Source organism: Petaurus breviceps, unplaced genomic scaffold (assembly GCF_028583685.1).
Source record: "Petaurus breviceps papuanus isolate PSGF00001 unplaced genomic scaffold, PetGlider_PUasm1.0 118, whole genome shotgun sequence".
In the NCBI taxonomy this organism is placed as follows: Eukaryota; Metazoa; Chordata; class Mammalia; order Diprotodontia; family Petauridae; genus Petaurus; species Petaurus breviceps.
The window spans coordinates 21,304,778-21,320,909 of NW_027185616.1; the positions used below are offsets into that span (position 1 = coordinate 21,304,778).

At 37.9% G+C, this 16,132-nt stretch overlaps 1 protein-coding gene across 1 annotated transcript in view; it reads left to right on the top strand.

Annotated features, from left to right (window-relative positions):
* CFAP95 (cilia and flagella associated protein 95) overlaps nucleotides 1-16,132 on the top strand; it is a 91,164-nt gene that overhangs the window by 35,971 nt on the left and 39,061 nt on the right. Inside the window, exon 2 of the mRNA XM_069088241.1 lies at nucleotides 12,279-12,390. Within this exon, the coding sequence (XP_068944342.1) occupies nucleotides 12,279-12,390 (112 nt within the window). The remainder of the gene's footprint in view (nucleotides 1-12,278; nucleotides 12,391-16,132) is intronic.

Genomic DNA, 16,132 nt, shown 5'->3' on the forward strand with positions numbered 1-16,132 from the left:
AGATTAACCGCCCGTAGGTGGGGTGTACAGGGGGTTAGGGGAAGACTAGAACCTCAGGTGTGAGGGCTGCTGAGCCTCTTGGGGGCTGCTTTTCATCTTTGGTATCCCCTTGCCATCCCGCTCTCACCTGCGGCTCCTAGAAGCTGTAGCCTGCACACCCTGGTAAACTGTCTTGGAAGATGGGCCTCAGACCTGTCTGTGAGTTAGGGGGATGTCCACCCCAAGCATGGAAAGACTTGCTCATCAGCAGTTCTGCTTGGTTTGACTCCACAGATCATTATGTTCCCATCTCACCTCTCCTGGCTTCTCCCCTTTGCATCTCCCTTTTGTAGGCATCGTCTTCCCTTATTAGATTACAACCTCTTTGAGGGCAAGTGCTGTCTTTCCTATTTGTATCCTCAGTGCTTAGCACAGTGCTCGACACATAGTAGACCCTTAATAAATGTTTATTGAATTGAATTGGAATGAATTGAATGAGTAGTTTTGAAATTGTTACTTGAAAACTTCCAGTGGAGGAAGTTCACAGCAGACATAAGACTGAGGGACATCTGCTTCTTTTATTCACTGGGAAATTTGCCACAGGTTGGCGGATTTAAGAGAAGGCAGCACTATGGTGGAGTGACTCAGCTGTGGTTAAGTGTATGCCTCAAAGGGTTCCCCAGAGAAGGGGTGAAGAAAGAGCAAACGGCAGAATCAGAGCTCTGCACAGACCTGAGGAGTGGGGAGGGTCACCTTCCCACTTTAGCTGCTCACCCTGAACCAGGAGCCAGGGCTTGGGGGGGACCAGAGTCTATAAATAGGTTTTTGCTAAATCTCGGCCAAATTTCAAAATTTGGACCAAGAATTGGGAGAATTGGATCCTAGTCCCTGCCCTGACAGAAACTCTGAGCCTCTGTGTCTTCCTTTCTAAAATGAGTAGGTTGGACAGTCTCTGTGGTCCTTCCAGCTCCAACAAAGTAGTCCATGAAGTCTGTGATATTTGTGTTCCGTTTGATGCTATCTCAGTTTAGTGTAAATTTTGGTATGAGTCTTCTTTTGTGACCTTGGGGAAGTCACCTCCTTTTTCATTTTCTGCTTCTGTACAATCAACTGGATTAAACTATTACCAGGTTGTCTTACAACTGCAACATTCTGTTATGATTCTTTGAGGATTTTCTTTGTGGGATAGACAGGGGAATGGATTGGGGCAATTGACTTCGAGGCAATGTTTAGCCTCTTCCCCTGAAACATCTATCATTTTATTTTAGATGGTTATAATCCACTTGGGGCGGCTAGGTGGCACAGTGAATAGAGCACTGGCCCTGGAGTCAGGAGGACCTGAGTTCAAATTTGGCCTCAGACACTTACACACACACACACACACACACATACACACACAAAATTAGCCATGTGACCTTGGGCAAGTCACTTAACCCCAATTGCCCTACTTTCCCCCAAAAAACAAAAATTAGATGCTAAGTGTGAAGAAATTACTGACTTTAGCACCTAGTTATCAAGGCTAATTAAGTAAGCTCCTGCCTCTCCCGGGAGTAGTTTCTCCAGCAACAACCTCATGGTGTCCAGGGTGTCTGTATTCTTCCAGGGGGTGATATCTGCCTTTCATACCCCCAACCTCTGTATGGTGTATGGGGTGTTCAGGAAGGATTAGCACCGATGGTGTGAGGGCTTGCTGAGCCCTTTTCAGGGCTGCCCATCCACCTTTGGTGTCCAACTGCCATCCGGCTCTCACCTGTGGCTCCAAGAAGCTGGAGTGTGCACTGTTCCCACGCTCTGGTAAGATCTTCTCTGGAGATATGCTAGACCAGGTTGAGGGTAACTGACCAGCCTCAAACTGGTAGGAAAGTTAGGGGGATGTCTTCCAGGAGTAAAGACTTTCCTTGGTGGAATGGGTGGAATGTTCCAACCGTCATGAGGGTGGCTGAAGCAGGTGCATGGAGCTCTTAGAGCTTGGTCAGGCCTCAGAGATGCCAAGGTCATCTACTGCATCGCAGGCCATCACCTGTCCTCCTGATTTTTTGTCTTGCCACTGGATTTTGATGACTCTGGAGGAGAGGGTGAGACTGATAATTGTGTAACTTTGCCTCCCTTAAATCCAATTCACAGGCAAGTCAAGACATCACCCTGTGGTGTCATTGGTCTTCTTCAAAACGAAGGACAACAACCTTGAATCCCCACTGAGACCACCTCTCATGCCAGCTTTCACAGGTGTTGTTGAATACTTGCCTCAGATGCAAAAATTCCTAGTTACAGCTCTGTTCCACTGTCATGACAAATGATATCATTTGACTCAGTGAGGTTTATTTTTGTTTTACTAACCTGGAAGTCAGATGGATTTTGTTTTCAATTTGACCTAAGCAGCTTTTGTTATTTGAGCTTAGTTTAGGCTTTTATGATACTGTCTTTTTTGTGGCTTCAGCTTATTCATAGGATGTAATTCACATTTATCACATGGGATACAAAGAAAAATCGGGCCTTTTTAGAAAGTCTGAAAATGAGAACCCCCTCCCATATATAGTTTAAAATGTTTTTTTTATGACAGAGGTTTTGTTTGTTGGCTTGAGTCTGTCATTGAAATAAAAATTCTGACATCTGCTTCATTTGTTTGTGGTATCTTTTAAAGATGACAGTCAAAAGCCTATTGTGCTTCCTTGCTTCTTATTTGTTTGGGGCTTCTAATATGTTAGGGAATTGTTCACTCTCCAGAGTAATTTTTCTGGTGCCTTGGATAGCAGATGCCTACCAGAGCCTAATAAAAAGCATCATTCTCATCTCATTTGGAGGCAGTTTGGAACAGAAAGTGAAACATAGATAAGTCTTAATCTCAATTAATAATTCTAAAATGTGAAATCACAGATACTATAGTGTTAGACTATAAATTATCACACATCTTAAAAACCTGCTCAGAAGAACGAGAGATTCTAATGCTTAGTTTTTCATTCTTCTAATTTCAAAATTAGATCAAACATCAAAAATCCTGTTTAGAACATCAGAGTTATGCATATTTATGCTGGAAGTTTTTCCATTCATCAGGAAGATTTAAATTCCTCTTGAGGAAAAAAGAGCCTGTATTATGAAGAACTAGGATATAAATATTCATAAATTCTTCCTTGTTTATGCCTTCTTTGACAGTGAGCAGAGTTACTCTAAGTTTATAGGTAAATTTGAAAGCTTCGGTTTTCAGCATTTGAACTGTTAGGTGACAGTGGGAAAATTAGTTTTCACTATGTGAATTGCTTTGGGTCAAGGACATTGTGAAGGCAAAAATAAGACATGTGACCTGTCCTCTGGGAGAATGCCAAGTCAGTCTCATCATTCACTGTTCTTTAATTGTGAAACTCTCATTTCAGGTCAAATCGAAGTCAATAAATATTTATTAAGCTCCTACTATATGTGAGGCACTCTGCTAGCTGCTAGGGATACAAGGGTAAAAATTAAATAGTCTTTGCCCTTAAGGAACTTAGATTCAAGTGGTTATTGTAACTTGGGCACAAGTAAGTAAATACCAATTACATTCAATGTAATGCCAAGTAATTTTAAGAGAGAGGACTAGCGAGTTGGGGGAGGGGAGAATCAGAAAGAAATCTGTATAGAAGATGATTATGGGGAAGGACTTGTGTGGTGGTGTTCAAGACAGACCAATACCTCTTGTGGACACTTTGCTAAGTGATTTAGAAATATTTTTCATTATAGAAAATTTCCTATGTGTGTGTGTATATATACATATATCCCTATGTATATATATAAAATATTATATATTGCAAACATATTGCATATGATCATCAGATCAAGTATAACATTATATATTACAAATATACATATTTGTATAATTTATATATTGCAAGTATACACAACACATAGATGCATACAGACTGGCTCTAACTAAACAAGTAAAATTATATAATAAAAATACTATATAACAAAATAAAAATACTATAGCAGATTATAATTTTTATTTCACAAATCATATATGCAATATGATTTGTTATATATACATATACAATTTGATATATTGTTTGATTTTCGTGTACTGTTTTATATTTCTATATATAGTATATATAATTTTCTATACTTTTAATATAATTATATGTATATATGTTAATATAGAATTTGATATATTGTTTGGTTACAATTTACTATGACTATACATATATATTATACTGTTTGATTATTTTATTTCAAGCTAAATTTTCCTCTGACAGACTGATAAAAGCAAACATACTAGTGGGGGCCTGTGAACAAGATTTTGAGTATGTATTAACTCACAGGGTACCTTATATTTGGAGTACCTTTTCTGGGGAACCTACATACAAGAGATGGATATCCTAGGGACTATTATATTTCACTCAAAATCCATATCACCTTCTAAATTACCTTTTTATTTTGACATCACCTCTATCATTCCAGTCATGTAGATTCTTAACCTTGGAGGTATCCTTCCCCCTCTTCTCTTTCTCAACCCTCTATGCCAGTTAGTTGCCAAGTTGTATATACTCCATATATCTGCCAAACTTATCATCTTAAAATGCAACTCTGTATCAGCCTCTCCTCCTCAAAAACCTTTACTAGCTCCTGAAGCTGAGCCATATATAGAAAAGCTACCCACACAAACGCGTATATTATTTACATTCATACATGCATAAACATGCATGTATACATACTATGGATGGCTTCTGAATCTGGAATATCTAGCTATCATCCATCCATCCATCCATCCATCCATCCATCCATCCATCCATCTATCCTCTCGACACCTAAAAAGATCTGGGCCCTGTAGCACCAACACAATATTCACAGCACCAATGGTGACTATGAATATGCTTGCATAGTGCTCAATCACAAAATATAACAGACTCTCCATATATAAGACAGAAACAAAACATTTATTCAGACACCAGAAAGTCAAATCCATCATAGTAACAAAGAAGTTAATACACCATAGGACAGCAGAGAGCCACATCATCCTTTAGCCTTCCCACAAACAAACACTCACAAACCTAGCTGTCACAGCAGGGGGCAAACAAACACTCAAAAGCCTACCTATTTCCTTGGGTGTGTCCTCTCCTCCCTCCATCTCTAACTGGAAGCTCTGACTTCCCACTTTCTGTGAATCTGCTCTGCTTCACCCTTTGGCAAGCTCCTTCCATCTCAGACTCCATGTAATTAGATTCAGTCTGTTGGAGGCAGAGAAGATCTTCAAAGCAGGGACAATCTTCAAATTCCCTTAGACCTATTAAGGGGCAGGGGAAATCTTCAAATTACCATTACCATTACAGCCCCCTACCCTGTTTTGATTGGCAGTTTCCACCCCTACCCCCAAGGTAAACTCCTGGGAATCTCTGCTGAAACCAGTAGTTTCTAGCTGCCCCTTTTCCCTGATAGAGACAACTCCAAGGACATCTCCACAATCTCTCCCTCACTGAAGTTTCGTTATTCTGTTGATCCTATAGGTGACCCCAGCTTAGGCCTGGTCAGTCGCCTGTCTCTGTTGGCTAAAAGTAGCTTAAATTGATCTGTGGTTTTTCCAGGAAGGTGCTATCACTCTGCAATAAATCACTTATGAGCCACCCACTGTTTCATCTATCTACCTAGCTGCCACTTCTGAGAGTATATAACCCTTGTTGTAACACCCCTCTCTGTGAAATCCTGTCTGAAAAGCCAGTATGCTGGATTGCCATTCCTTGACCATGAATAAGATGCCCCATTATTATTTACTAATCATTTGGTTGGTCTGAGTTTTTGTACTTGACAATTCATACTGTTCTTCCTATTGTACAGGGCAGCTTTCTTTTCTATTTTGATATACCTCTGATATATTTCTACACAGATACATCTATAATGATATCCTTTATGCACTTCTCTTGCATAAGTTTTGTTGATTTTATGTGCAGCCTATTCCTACTCTCCAAGCTTCTTTCCATCTCCCTTTGAGTGACCTGAAACTTTAATTCTTTGAAAATGGTACTGTGTGTGTGTATACTATAAATAATAAAAAGATTTTTTTTGTTTTTTTTTTTTTCTGAGAGAAACTTGATTTTTTAAAAAGAATTTTATCAGAACCAGGAAAACAATTTATACAATCACTACAACTATGTGAATGGAAAGAAAAACAAACACAATGAAGGCTATGCAATTATAACGGTTGAGAAGCGTGACCCTGGAGAAAAGTGGAATAAAATGCATGGCCCTCCCTTCTTTGATGAGGGGGGGGACTACTAGTGTGGAACGCTGCGTAGGACTGTCAGACTTGGTTATTTTCGGAACTGCTTATTTTCATTTCAAATTATATTTTGTGAGGTCTGACTTTCTTGGTAGGGGTCTAAGTGTACGGCTTACTGCACGATGTGACTTGCTCAAGTAGGTTTAAAGACGCTTACACAGCCAGTGGGAAGGGACAGCTGCCATTGTTGGCCACACTGTTGGATGGCACAAAGTCTCTTCTCCCAGAAGTGGGTCCCTAGTGCCTCTCACATGGTGCCTTGATTTTAGGCAGTCTGGGCATGTGCCAAATTCTCATTTTCTACTGCTGGAAATGAAATTAAAGAAAAGACATCCCCCTCTGCATTGCACTGCACCCTAAGGGCCATGGAAGCTTTCCATAATAATTGGCAGTCAAAGCCTCCCACATGTGTTGTCAGTCCCATTAGAATGTGAATAATTTAAGAGCAAGCATTGTTTTTTCTGTCTGTATATCCCATACTTAGCATAGCACTTTGTACATAGTAAACACTTAATAAATGCTTTTATAACAAACACTTTAATACATGTATTCCTTCATACATGATCTCATTTGACTCACAGAATAGGAATTACTGTTGTCTCCATTGATAGATATGGAAACTGAGACTAAAAGGTTAAATGATTTTGCAAAATTGTGTGACTGGTAAAAATATGAGGCAGGATTTGAACCCAGTGCTTCCCAATTCCAAGTCCAACATTATAGTAAGCTTCTTTTTAACCTAATTTTCTTTGGTTCCTCCCATGCTACTATTTCTCTTCTTAATGACCTAAACTGTTCCACTGACCTACTCTTATCCAGTACCATATAATTGTGATGATTACTGCTTTATGCTGTATTAATGCTAGGAAGTATACTTCATTTATCTCCCTTGAGACCCTTGACCTTATGCTCCTCCATACAAATTTTATTGTTACTTTATGAAGTTCTATAACATAATCTCATTGGTAATTTAATTGGTATGGCACTAAATTCACAAATTAATTTAGGTTATATCACTATTTCTATTGTATTGGCATGGACCAACCATGAACAATTAAGAGCTTTTCAATGATTTGTCTTCCTTCGTTTTAGTAAGAAGTGTTTTGTAGTGGTATTCGTATAAATTCTAAGTATTGTTGGTTGATAAGTTAACTCCCACATCCTTGATATATTTTAAAGGGATTTCCTCCCATTGCCTCCTGCAAGGGTTTATCAACAATCTGCAGAAAGGCTGCTGCTCATTCTTGTGGTTTAATTTTTTATATCCTGCTGCTATATTGGTTTATTTCAGTTAATTTTTTAGTTGCATCTCTGTGGAGTTCTCTAAGTAAACCATCATATCATCTACAAATAGTGATAATTTGGCGAACTTTTTGTCTGTGCTTATTCTTTCAGTTCCTTTTTCTTGTCTTGCTGTTTCTAGCATTTCTAGAACTATATCTGATGATAGTAACGACACGAGACATATTTGTTTTACTCCTGATCTTACATTCAATTGGTTCTTCCTGTGTAAGTAGGTGACTGGAAATCTTTTGGATGATTATGACTGTAAGGTAGCAGATCTTGCTGTGTTTCAGGGTTTGGCATAATCACCACAATAACATCCACAAACAGAAATGTGTAGAGTATTTTGCCCATCACGAGGGAATCCATCTTCCATTTGGACCTTGCTCTGGATCTTGTTTGTGACAGTGGTTAACACTTTCTGCAATCATATGACTGCTTGATTGATATTAAAAATCTGAGGGCTGACCAACAATATCCCTGTTGTCACATCTTTCAAGGAATATTGTATAATCTTGACATAAGCATGGAAGATACTTCTTTGGAAAATTACTTTTAAGATGGCATTTGACGATACCAAATCCTATGCCTTTTTATAGTCAACAAGTGATAAACACAGTTGTAGCTTTTATTTTTTGCACTTTTCAATAGTTTGTGTAACTAAGGATGTGCTTTCTTGTAGAATATTATTTGTGAACGTCTGTCTTTTCCCTTCTTGTATCTTTATGAAGGATGCTCTCAGTGTGTGTATATTTCATAAAGGTTTTGTAGATATAGGAAAATAAGCATTTGGATTAGTAGTTATTGATTTTTCTTGGTTGCCATTTTTATTAACAATTAGGGTCTCGGATTTTTAAAAAATGAGACTGAATTTCTATTACATACTGCTTGTTTTTATTTTTTTTAAGTAAAATTCAAATTTACTACAGCAATACCAGCACTGTCAGCTTGTCTGTGTTCCCTTCTGAACTTGCTTCTGCTCTCTTCTGTGGATTTTATAAATCTTAGTGTGGCAGGGCATTTGGAGACGAGTTTCTGCAGGCAGAAATCACAAGATCTTCAGCACCTGTCTTTGTGAGCAAGCCTCTGGAAAAAAAACGAGATTGTCACTGCCTCAGGAAAAGACAGGCTGCCCTCCTTCCCTTGTCCTGAAAGAAAGGGAGAGGGAGCACTTCAGGAAGAGGAGCAGGAAATGAACAGGTGAACAGTTACCTGGTGTGCTGAGCAGAGAGCTTAGTGCTGGTGTGATAGTGCAGACTGGTCAAGTGTGACTTTGGCTTGGGGGCTGAGAGGGAGAGACGTCTAGTGATTTGAGTGATGATGGGTTGAGAGGCTTTGAAATTATGAGAACGAGAAGTAGATGTGCTGCTAAGGCTGGGAAGCCACCAGATAGGACATGCCTGGTGCTTAGGTCAGAGGCAAGAGAATGCAAGCAGATGACAAAATGGCTGTTCTCTCACTCTTTTTGTCCAAGAGAGCAGAGGTTGATTCCAAAGTTTTCCTTTTCTTTAAAGTTTGTTTACACTTTCTGTTCTAATGAATACCATGACTGCCTTGGAAAAAGACACTTCTGATCACAGTTGTCTTGCTCTGAGCATTGCACTATTTGTGATTAGGGAATTCCTAAGAGCAAGAAATAGTGACTGACATGTAATACATGAAAGAGACAACAGACTGAATGACCAGGAGGAAAGGAATTTCCTTCCCCCATCCCCATGTGTCATCTTGGCTGGGATCTCAAGACTTTTATGAGAAAGAATCTTATTGATATTAATTTCTCTTCTTAAACCTCTCCAAGGGCAGCAAGTATGGATTTGGGTCTTCTCTCCTGGGAGCTAAAAATCTCCATGGCTCTCTGACTGGGCAGTCAATATACCTCCAAGAGAAATTTTTCAGGAGAGGAGAGGATTTTCACAGAAGCGAGGGAACAAGAGAAGATTCGGTGATCTGCAGTATCAGATGCTATAGAAAGGTCAAGGAAGATGAGTAGCGAGAAAAGGCTCTTATATCTAGGAATTAGCAGATCATTGGTAACTGTTAATGGTAACTTGCTGTGTTGTAAGAAATGATGAAAGGGATGGTTTCAGAGAAACCTGGGAAGGCTTATATAAATGATGCAGAGTGAAGTAAGAAGAATCAGGAGAACCATGTACACAATAAAATTGTAAAGACAAATACCTTGGGAAGATTTAAAAACTGTGATCGGTGCAATGATCAAACACGACTCCAGAGGGTTCATGATGAAGCTTGCTACCTGTATCCTGATGGAGACATGATGGAGGTAGAATGTAGAATGAGACATGATTTTTTTGGATATGGCCAATGTGGGAATTTGTTTTGTTTGACTATACATGTTTGTAACTGGGATTTTGTTTTTCTTCTTAATAACAGGGAGGTGGTAAGGATAGAAGATGGATATTTTCTTGGGAATTTTTTTTTAATTTAAGGAGATGGATAAGTTTATGATAACAGAAAAGAAATTTCAGAGGACATAGTGGAATAGTCTATGACATGGATTAGCCAGTTGAAGTAGGGATGATCAGTATAGGAATGAAGTCTTATAAGGAGATGGTTTGGGCTTATTGGCAAGAAGCAGGGTTTGGAGATTTGATACAGTAGGAGCTAAATTGGTTTGGCATTCTGCATATGCAGACTCTTACTGCTAGCAGTAAAATTTGAAATAGAATTTGGTTGGTGTTTTGGAATGTGTCCCTCTAAAGCCTTCTTCTTTGGGGCCCTGCTACTGGTTCCCTTTAATGGTAATTGCTGCTCTTATATCAGGAGGTCAGGAAAGTGAGAGAAATGACCAGTCTCCTTGGGGAAGCTCATCAAAATCACAGATTCAGATCTATTTCCTTCTCCTCTCTGTCTATGCCCAATGCCCTGTTATCCCTGTTCCTGCTTAGCACACATAATCCCAGGCCCCTAAGAAACTCTGAAGAAGCTTTTTGCCTTGGTTGGTACTGTTTCTTCTAAAGCTATTTTGAAGTTGTGGAGGGAGTAGAAGAATAGTAGTTAGATTTTTACGATCATCCACAGCATAGTTTATATTGGAAGACACTGACCTTGAGAATCCCTAGAAGACTTGACTTGGTTGTGGAGTTAGCCTGGGCTCTTGGCAATACCTACAGATTTGGTTTACGGAAAGAATCCAAGGTTCCAAGGAGCTCTTGAAATGAACTTAGCATTTTAGGAATTCTCTTTTAAAGGACTGACTTGGGCCTATGTGATCATTTCATGCCAGAACAAGGCCAGGAAGGAGAGAGACTATAGTAATTAAGAAGGGCAGGAAGTGTTGGTTATGATAATAATGGTGGATATGATTTACAAATTTCAAGTATTTTGTGAAATTATCGGCCTTATAACTCTTAGTTTCTTAATCACTTTTTATAGATATCGCTGTCTTAATTTCTGATGATATGGATACCTGTGTGCCTAACCAGATTCTGAATGGCATCTTTAGAACTCTGGGATGGATTTTTGGTGATATTTTTATATAGTTGAGGTAGCTTGACTTATTAAACTGATTTTTCCTTACTGGGAAGACAGCAACAACAACAAAATATGAATCTGATTTCTTTTTGGTAGATTATTTCTTGATAATATTGAAACTGGGAGATAGTGATTGGGGAAAGCTTTGTGGGAATTTTTTAGGACAATTTATTATTCTGATGGATTCATCTTCTTGCTATTAAGGGTTATAACTTCATATGTATATACATACATACATACATACATACATACATATATATAGAGAGAGGGGGGGAGGAAGAGAGAGAGAGGGAAAATGCTTTGATGCATTTGTGCCTCTTTGAATTTATTTTTATGATTGAATTTTATAAAGGAAAACTCTTTATTGTTTAAATTCCCAATCTCACCTCATCATTTTTCTGCTGTTAGGATTTAGTTTCAGGGTCCAATCTATATTACTAAGTAATTAAAATTTCATTTCAGAAATATAATAATAATGGCGCTATTGTCATATTACAGCAGCATGGTGTGGAAAGGGCACTGAATTTGGAGTTGAGAGGAAAGAGTTTAAATGTTCCAATACTTCTAGTTGTGTGGCCCAGGACAAATCACTGAACCTTTCATTATTGGTTTCCTCATCTGTTTTTATATGATATAATATTATATCATATTTTTATATGATATAATATAAAATACATCATATTTTTATATGATATAATATTATATCATAATATTAAAATGAGATTACTACTTAGACCAACTACCTCATGGAGCTATTTTGAAGAAGGTTCTTTGTAAACATTAAAGCATTATATAAATGTGTAGTATATTTTATTCTTCTTTCTTTATCAGAACTTACCCCTCCACCTCATCATGTCACTCAGATCTTGGGTTCTTGCAGGCTATGCTTAGAAGAGTATAAAATTCTGGCAGTTCCTTTATAGCAGGAAGTCTAAATAAGGGGGTGAGCAATGTGACTTTCATCTGAGGATTAGTCTGATTAATTTGGTAGAGGCTCATCACCAGGTTGGAGTGGAACAATTAATTTTTTTTTGGTCATAGAAAATTATGAATTCCATCTATTAATCTATATAAGAATTATGATATACATTGGTGGCAGAAGTGCCTTCCATTGATCTTTGAAGTATTATAACATTCTTATTTAATAAAAAAAGAAACAAAGTATTTCTTAGAATTAAAATAATTGAGCTAAAGTGTTCGATACTTTGAGTAATTTTAAGACACTTCAGAAAAGAGAGTGATAAATAGGATTTGTCTCTTAACGTTCTCATTCTTTTTTCTAAAGGCACGTAGACAGAGAAGGATACCCCAAAGATTATGATATAGATCAATTACCATTGGGCTCAAAAAATCTGTGTCATTCAAGTTATTGGAGGTTTGGAACAAAGGATGCTATGGTAAGTCATTTGTATTTTTAAATTTTTTAATGTAAATTTAATTTTCAAGCATTTATTTTTTATCTTTTTTGTTTCCCTTCCCTACTTAAAACAACAACAATAACAAAAGAAATATAAAACTTTTGTAACACATAAGCATTGTTAAACAAAACAAATCCCCAGATCCAATAGTGGACCACGTCCAAAAAAATGTCTCATTTCGCATGTTAATTCATTACTTCTCTATCATGAGGTGATCCATATTCTTCATCACTGTTGCTACCACTATTTAATGTAGTCCTAGAGATGTTAGCTAAAACAGTGGGGAAAGAAAAAAAATTGAAGGAATATGCAAAGGCAAAGAAGTGATTTAAAAACATTTTAAGAATATTTATCATGGGAATAAAAAATAAGTACCTTATTATATCACAATTTAAATAATTCATGGATTTGTATATATTGTGGATCAAATAATGGTATCCTCAAGCATAATTACCACATAAAGGAGATATCTTATGAAGGAAAACCTTCATTAACTGGAATGCTAGGGAAATTGGATATTCTGGTTAATTTAAGTTTCTCATGAACTCAGAACCCATTAGGGACTAAGAAAACTTGTGAACCAAGAACCCCACAAGAAATCTAGAACCTCACATGTATCTTAGAATATCTTTAGCTGTAGTACCTAGTCAATGAGAAATTTTTGCTTTGATTTTGTTGTTGTTGAGCATTCTGATAAAAATGAATAGCTGATATTCCCCTGTTAGTAACAGTATACAGAATGATTTTATATTTCTTAGGTGATTAAATTTCATGTTGCAGAAGTAAAGAAATGCAGAATTAGTATAGAAACATAGGAGCTAGATATTGAAAACTAAAAATAAATTAATTAGCAAAAAATATGTTTAATGTGAATGCACATGTAGAACCTATATCAGATTGCATACTGTTTTGGGGAAGGGGAGGGAAAGGAGAGGGACAAAATTTAGAACTAAAAATCTTATGGAAGTGAATGTTGAACACTAAAAAGGAATACATTAATTAAAAAAGAATCCTAGGACCTAGGGGAGGATGTATAATGCTCCTAAAACATATTTGGAAGCTTGGACTTTACTTATTCATTCGCTTGTTCAATTTCCATTCACTCATTGGACAAATATTTTTTGAGTATCTAATCTATGCATTGTTCCACAGACCAGGAGAATATAAAGGTGAATAAGATACAATTGCTGTCCTCAAAATGGATACAATCTAATAATAACAAGAATAACAAGAGCACTAACAATAGTAATGGCTCATATTCCTAGGACAAATACAAGAATGACTGTGATTCATAACAAACCATTATTCATGCAGTCTTTGGCTGCATTACCGTAGCAATACTGTTGGCGATTAGGGAAACGATGACTCTTCTGTCTTCTGCCCCGGTCAGACCATATCTTTGTACCATATTTTAGGAAAAACATTGATAAGCTGGAGAGTGCCTGAGTTGGGCAACCAGGAGGGTGAGGGATCTGTAGATCATACCATAGAAGAGGTGATTCTTCTTTTGGTGTGAGTTGAATGAGATGGACTTTTAGATCTCTTCCAGCTCTGACATTGTATGATTCTGTGACTTTATTGTATAGGCAATGGAGGGCAACTAAAGATTTTTGAGTAGGAGGTTGTGTGAGACAAATCTCTCCTATGAGTTTATTTCTTAGGATTTGCTTTTTCTTATACAGGGAAACAACAGAATTTTATCTGAATGCTCAGAGAGATCTGGAATCATATCGGTTTGGATGTTCCCTCCAATGATGTAGTAGGCCGTCTAGCTATGCTGCCTATCCTGTGTGCCTCTTGTCTTTAAGTTCCCCATACCAATGTGCTAAAAGCCTTCCTCATTTTCTCCTGACACCATAAGGAAACCAGTGGAAGAGTCAGCCTGTTTGTCCACTTGTCATCTCTCACCTTTACCATGTGACCAACCTATCTTCTCTTCCCAGATTTCTTCTAGGAGGCTTTGCAGTATTTTGGTACTTGATGTAACCTATATAAGGTAATCATGGAACAAGAACCTCTTGAGGCTCTTACCCTTTACAAGGAATCCCTCTTAAGCTCGAACTCTGTGCTGGGTCTCCTCCACTTTTGTCCAGCATGTCTAGCTATCCTATGCCTTGCTTGATGCTTCTGATCAGAAGATAATTGAAAAAGGTTATCTTTCATTATTATATCTTTCATGAAATCTTGAATTATTTTGAAGTATGGATGGCAAACACTTTGTTGGAAGAAAAACTCTAAGGCAGAATTTTGCTCTACTAGATAAAATGCTTTTTCATAATCCACAAAGAATAAGTACCATGGGACCATATATCTTCTGCATCTTTCAGTCAGTTGAAATAGGATATCACTTGTGACATTCTTTTTTGTTCTCTACTGATGCCCTTATCAAGGCTACTCTTGATGTGTGTGTAGATGAGTCTCATGAAAATTTTGTGTAGATAAGCGAGTAGGCATATATGTCAACAGCTGATGATATTCTCTTAGTTGCTTTTGAAAACTTATTAACAAGGTCCAAGATTTTTTCCCATGACTTTGATGTATTTCCATCCTTCTGTACTTGTTCCATTTAATACCTCTGTAGCACCAATGTGATATTCACAGGGCCTATGGCGGCCATGAAGAGGCATAATTCTGAATTGCAAAATATAACAGACTCTCCACATGAAAGACAGAGCCAAAACGTTTATTCAAACACCAGAAAGCCAAATCCCAACACCATAAAGCCAAATCCATCATAGCAACAAAGAAATCTATACACAATAACAATGCAGGGCCTTCCCACAAACAAACACTCACAGCTTGCTTCCTTCTTCTTCTCTCTCCCTCAGCTCTAACTGCTCTGATCAACTTCCTCTGGGCTCTGCTCCACCTGTTCAGCAAGCTCCTTACACCACAGGCTTCATGTGACTCAAACCCTTGTGACTTAAGCAGGTCACATAGCCCTATTAATGGATGGGAAAGATCTTCCCATTAAGCAAAAATACATTTCTATTATAGTCTCCTAACCTCCTGTCTAACCTCCAACTACAGGAAGTTAGATGGATAGCCTCTGCTATGGCCTTGACTGCTCTGGAAAAATAAATCTCATAGCTAGAGTGCTGGGCACAGAGCTGGGAAGACGTGAGTTTGAATCTTGTCTCAGACCTTAGCTCATGACCCCGGGCAAGTAATTTAATCTCTCTCAACCTCAGTTTCCTCATTTGTAAAAAAGAGGTAATTATAGCCACTGTATCCCAGGGTTATTGTAAGAATCAAATGAAATGATGTTTGTCAAGAAGGTGTTGTAGGAAAGATGAACAGATGCATTTTGTGTGTAAACAGGCAACAGCATATTACCAATGATGCTTAGTATCAGAGAAGTGGGGATAAAATACACCATCAAGAATATGCATGTCAAGAACATGAGGTGCCACTGAGAGACATTAGACGGACAGATACAATTGAGATAGTTGTGAAAAATAGAGGAAGGGCTCAGCACTTTGGGTGGCTCTTCTGTGGAGATTTCATATGAAGAAAAGTCTAAGAATCACACATGAAGTATAGAGGAGCTGCTGACCATGCTAATGGATGGAGAGCTGATACTGATAAACTCTCAAGCCAAGTATGTAAATAGAGGTTAAAATCACAAAATCAAAGAGGTTTAGTGCTGGAAGAGACCTTAGAGATCATCTAGTCTAATGCTTGGATCTGGTTTAATCTGATTGAGGAAACTGAGGTCTTG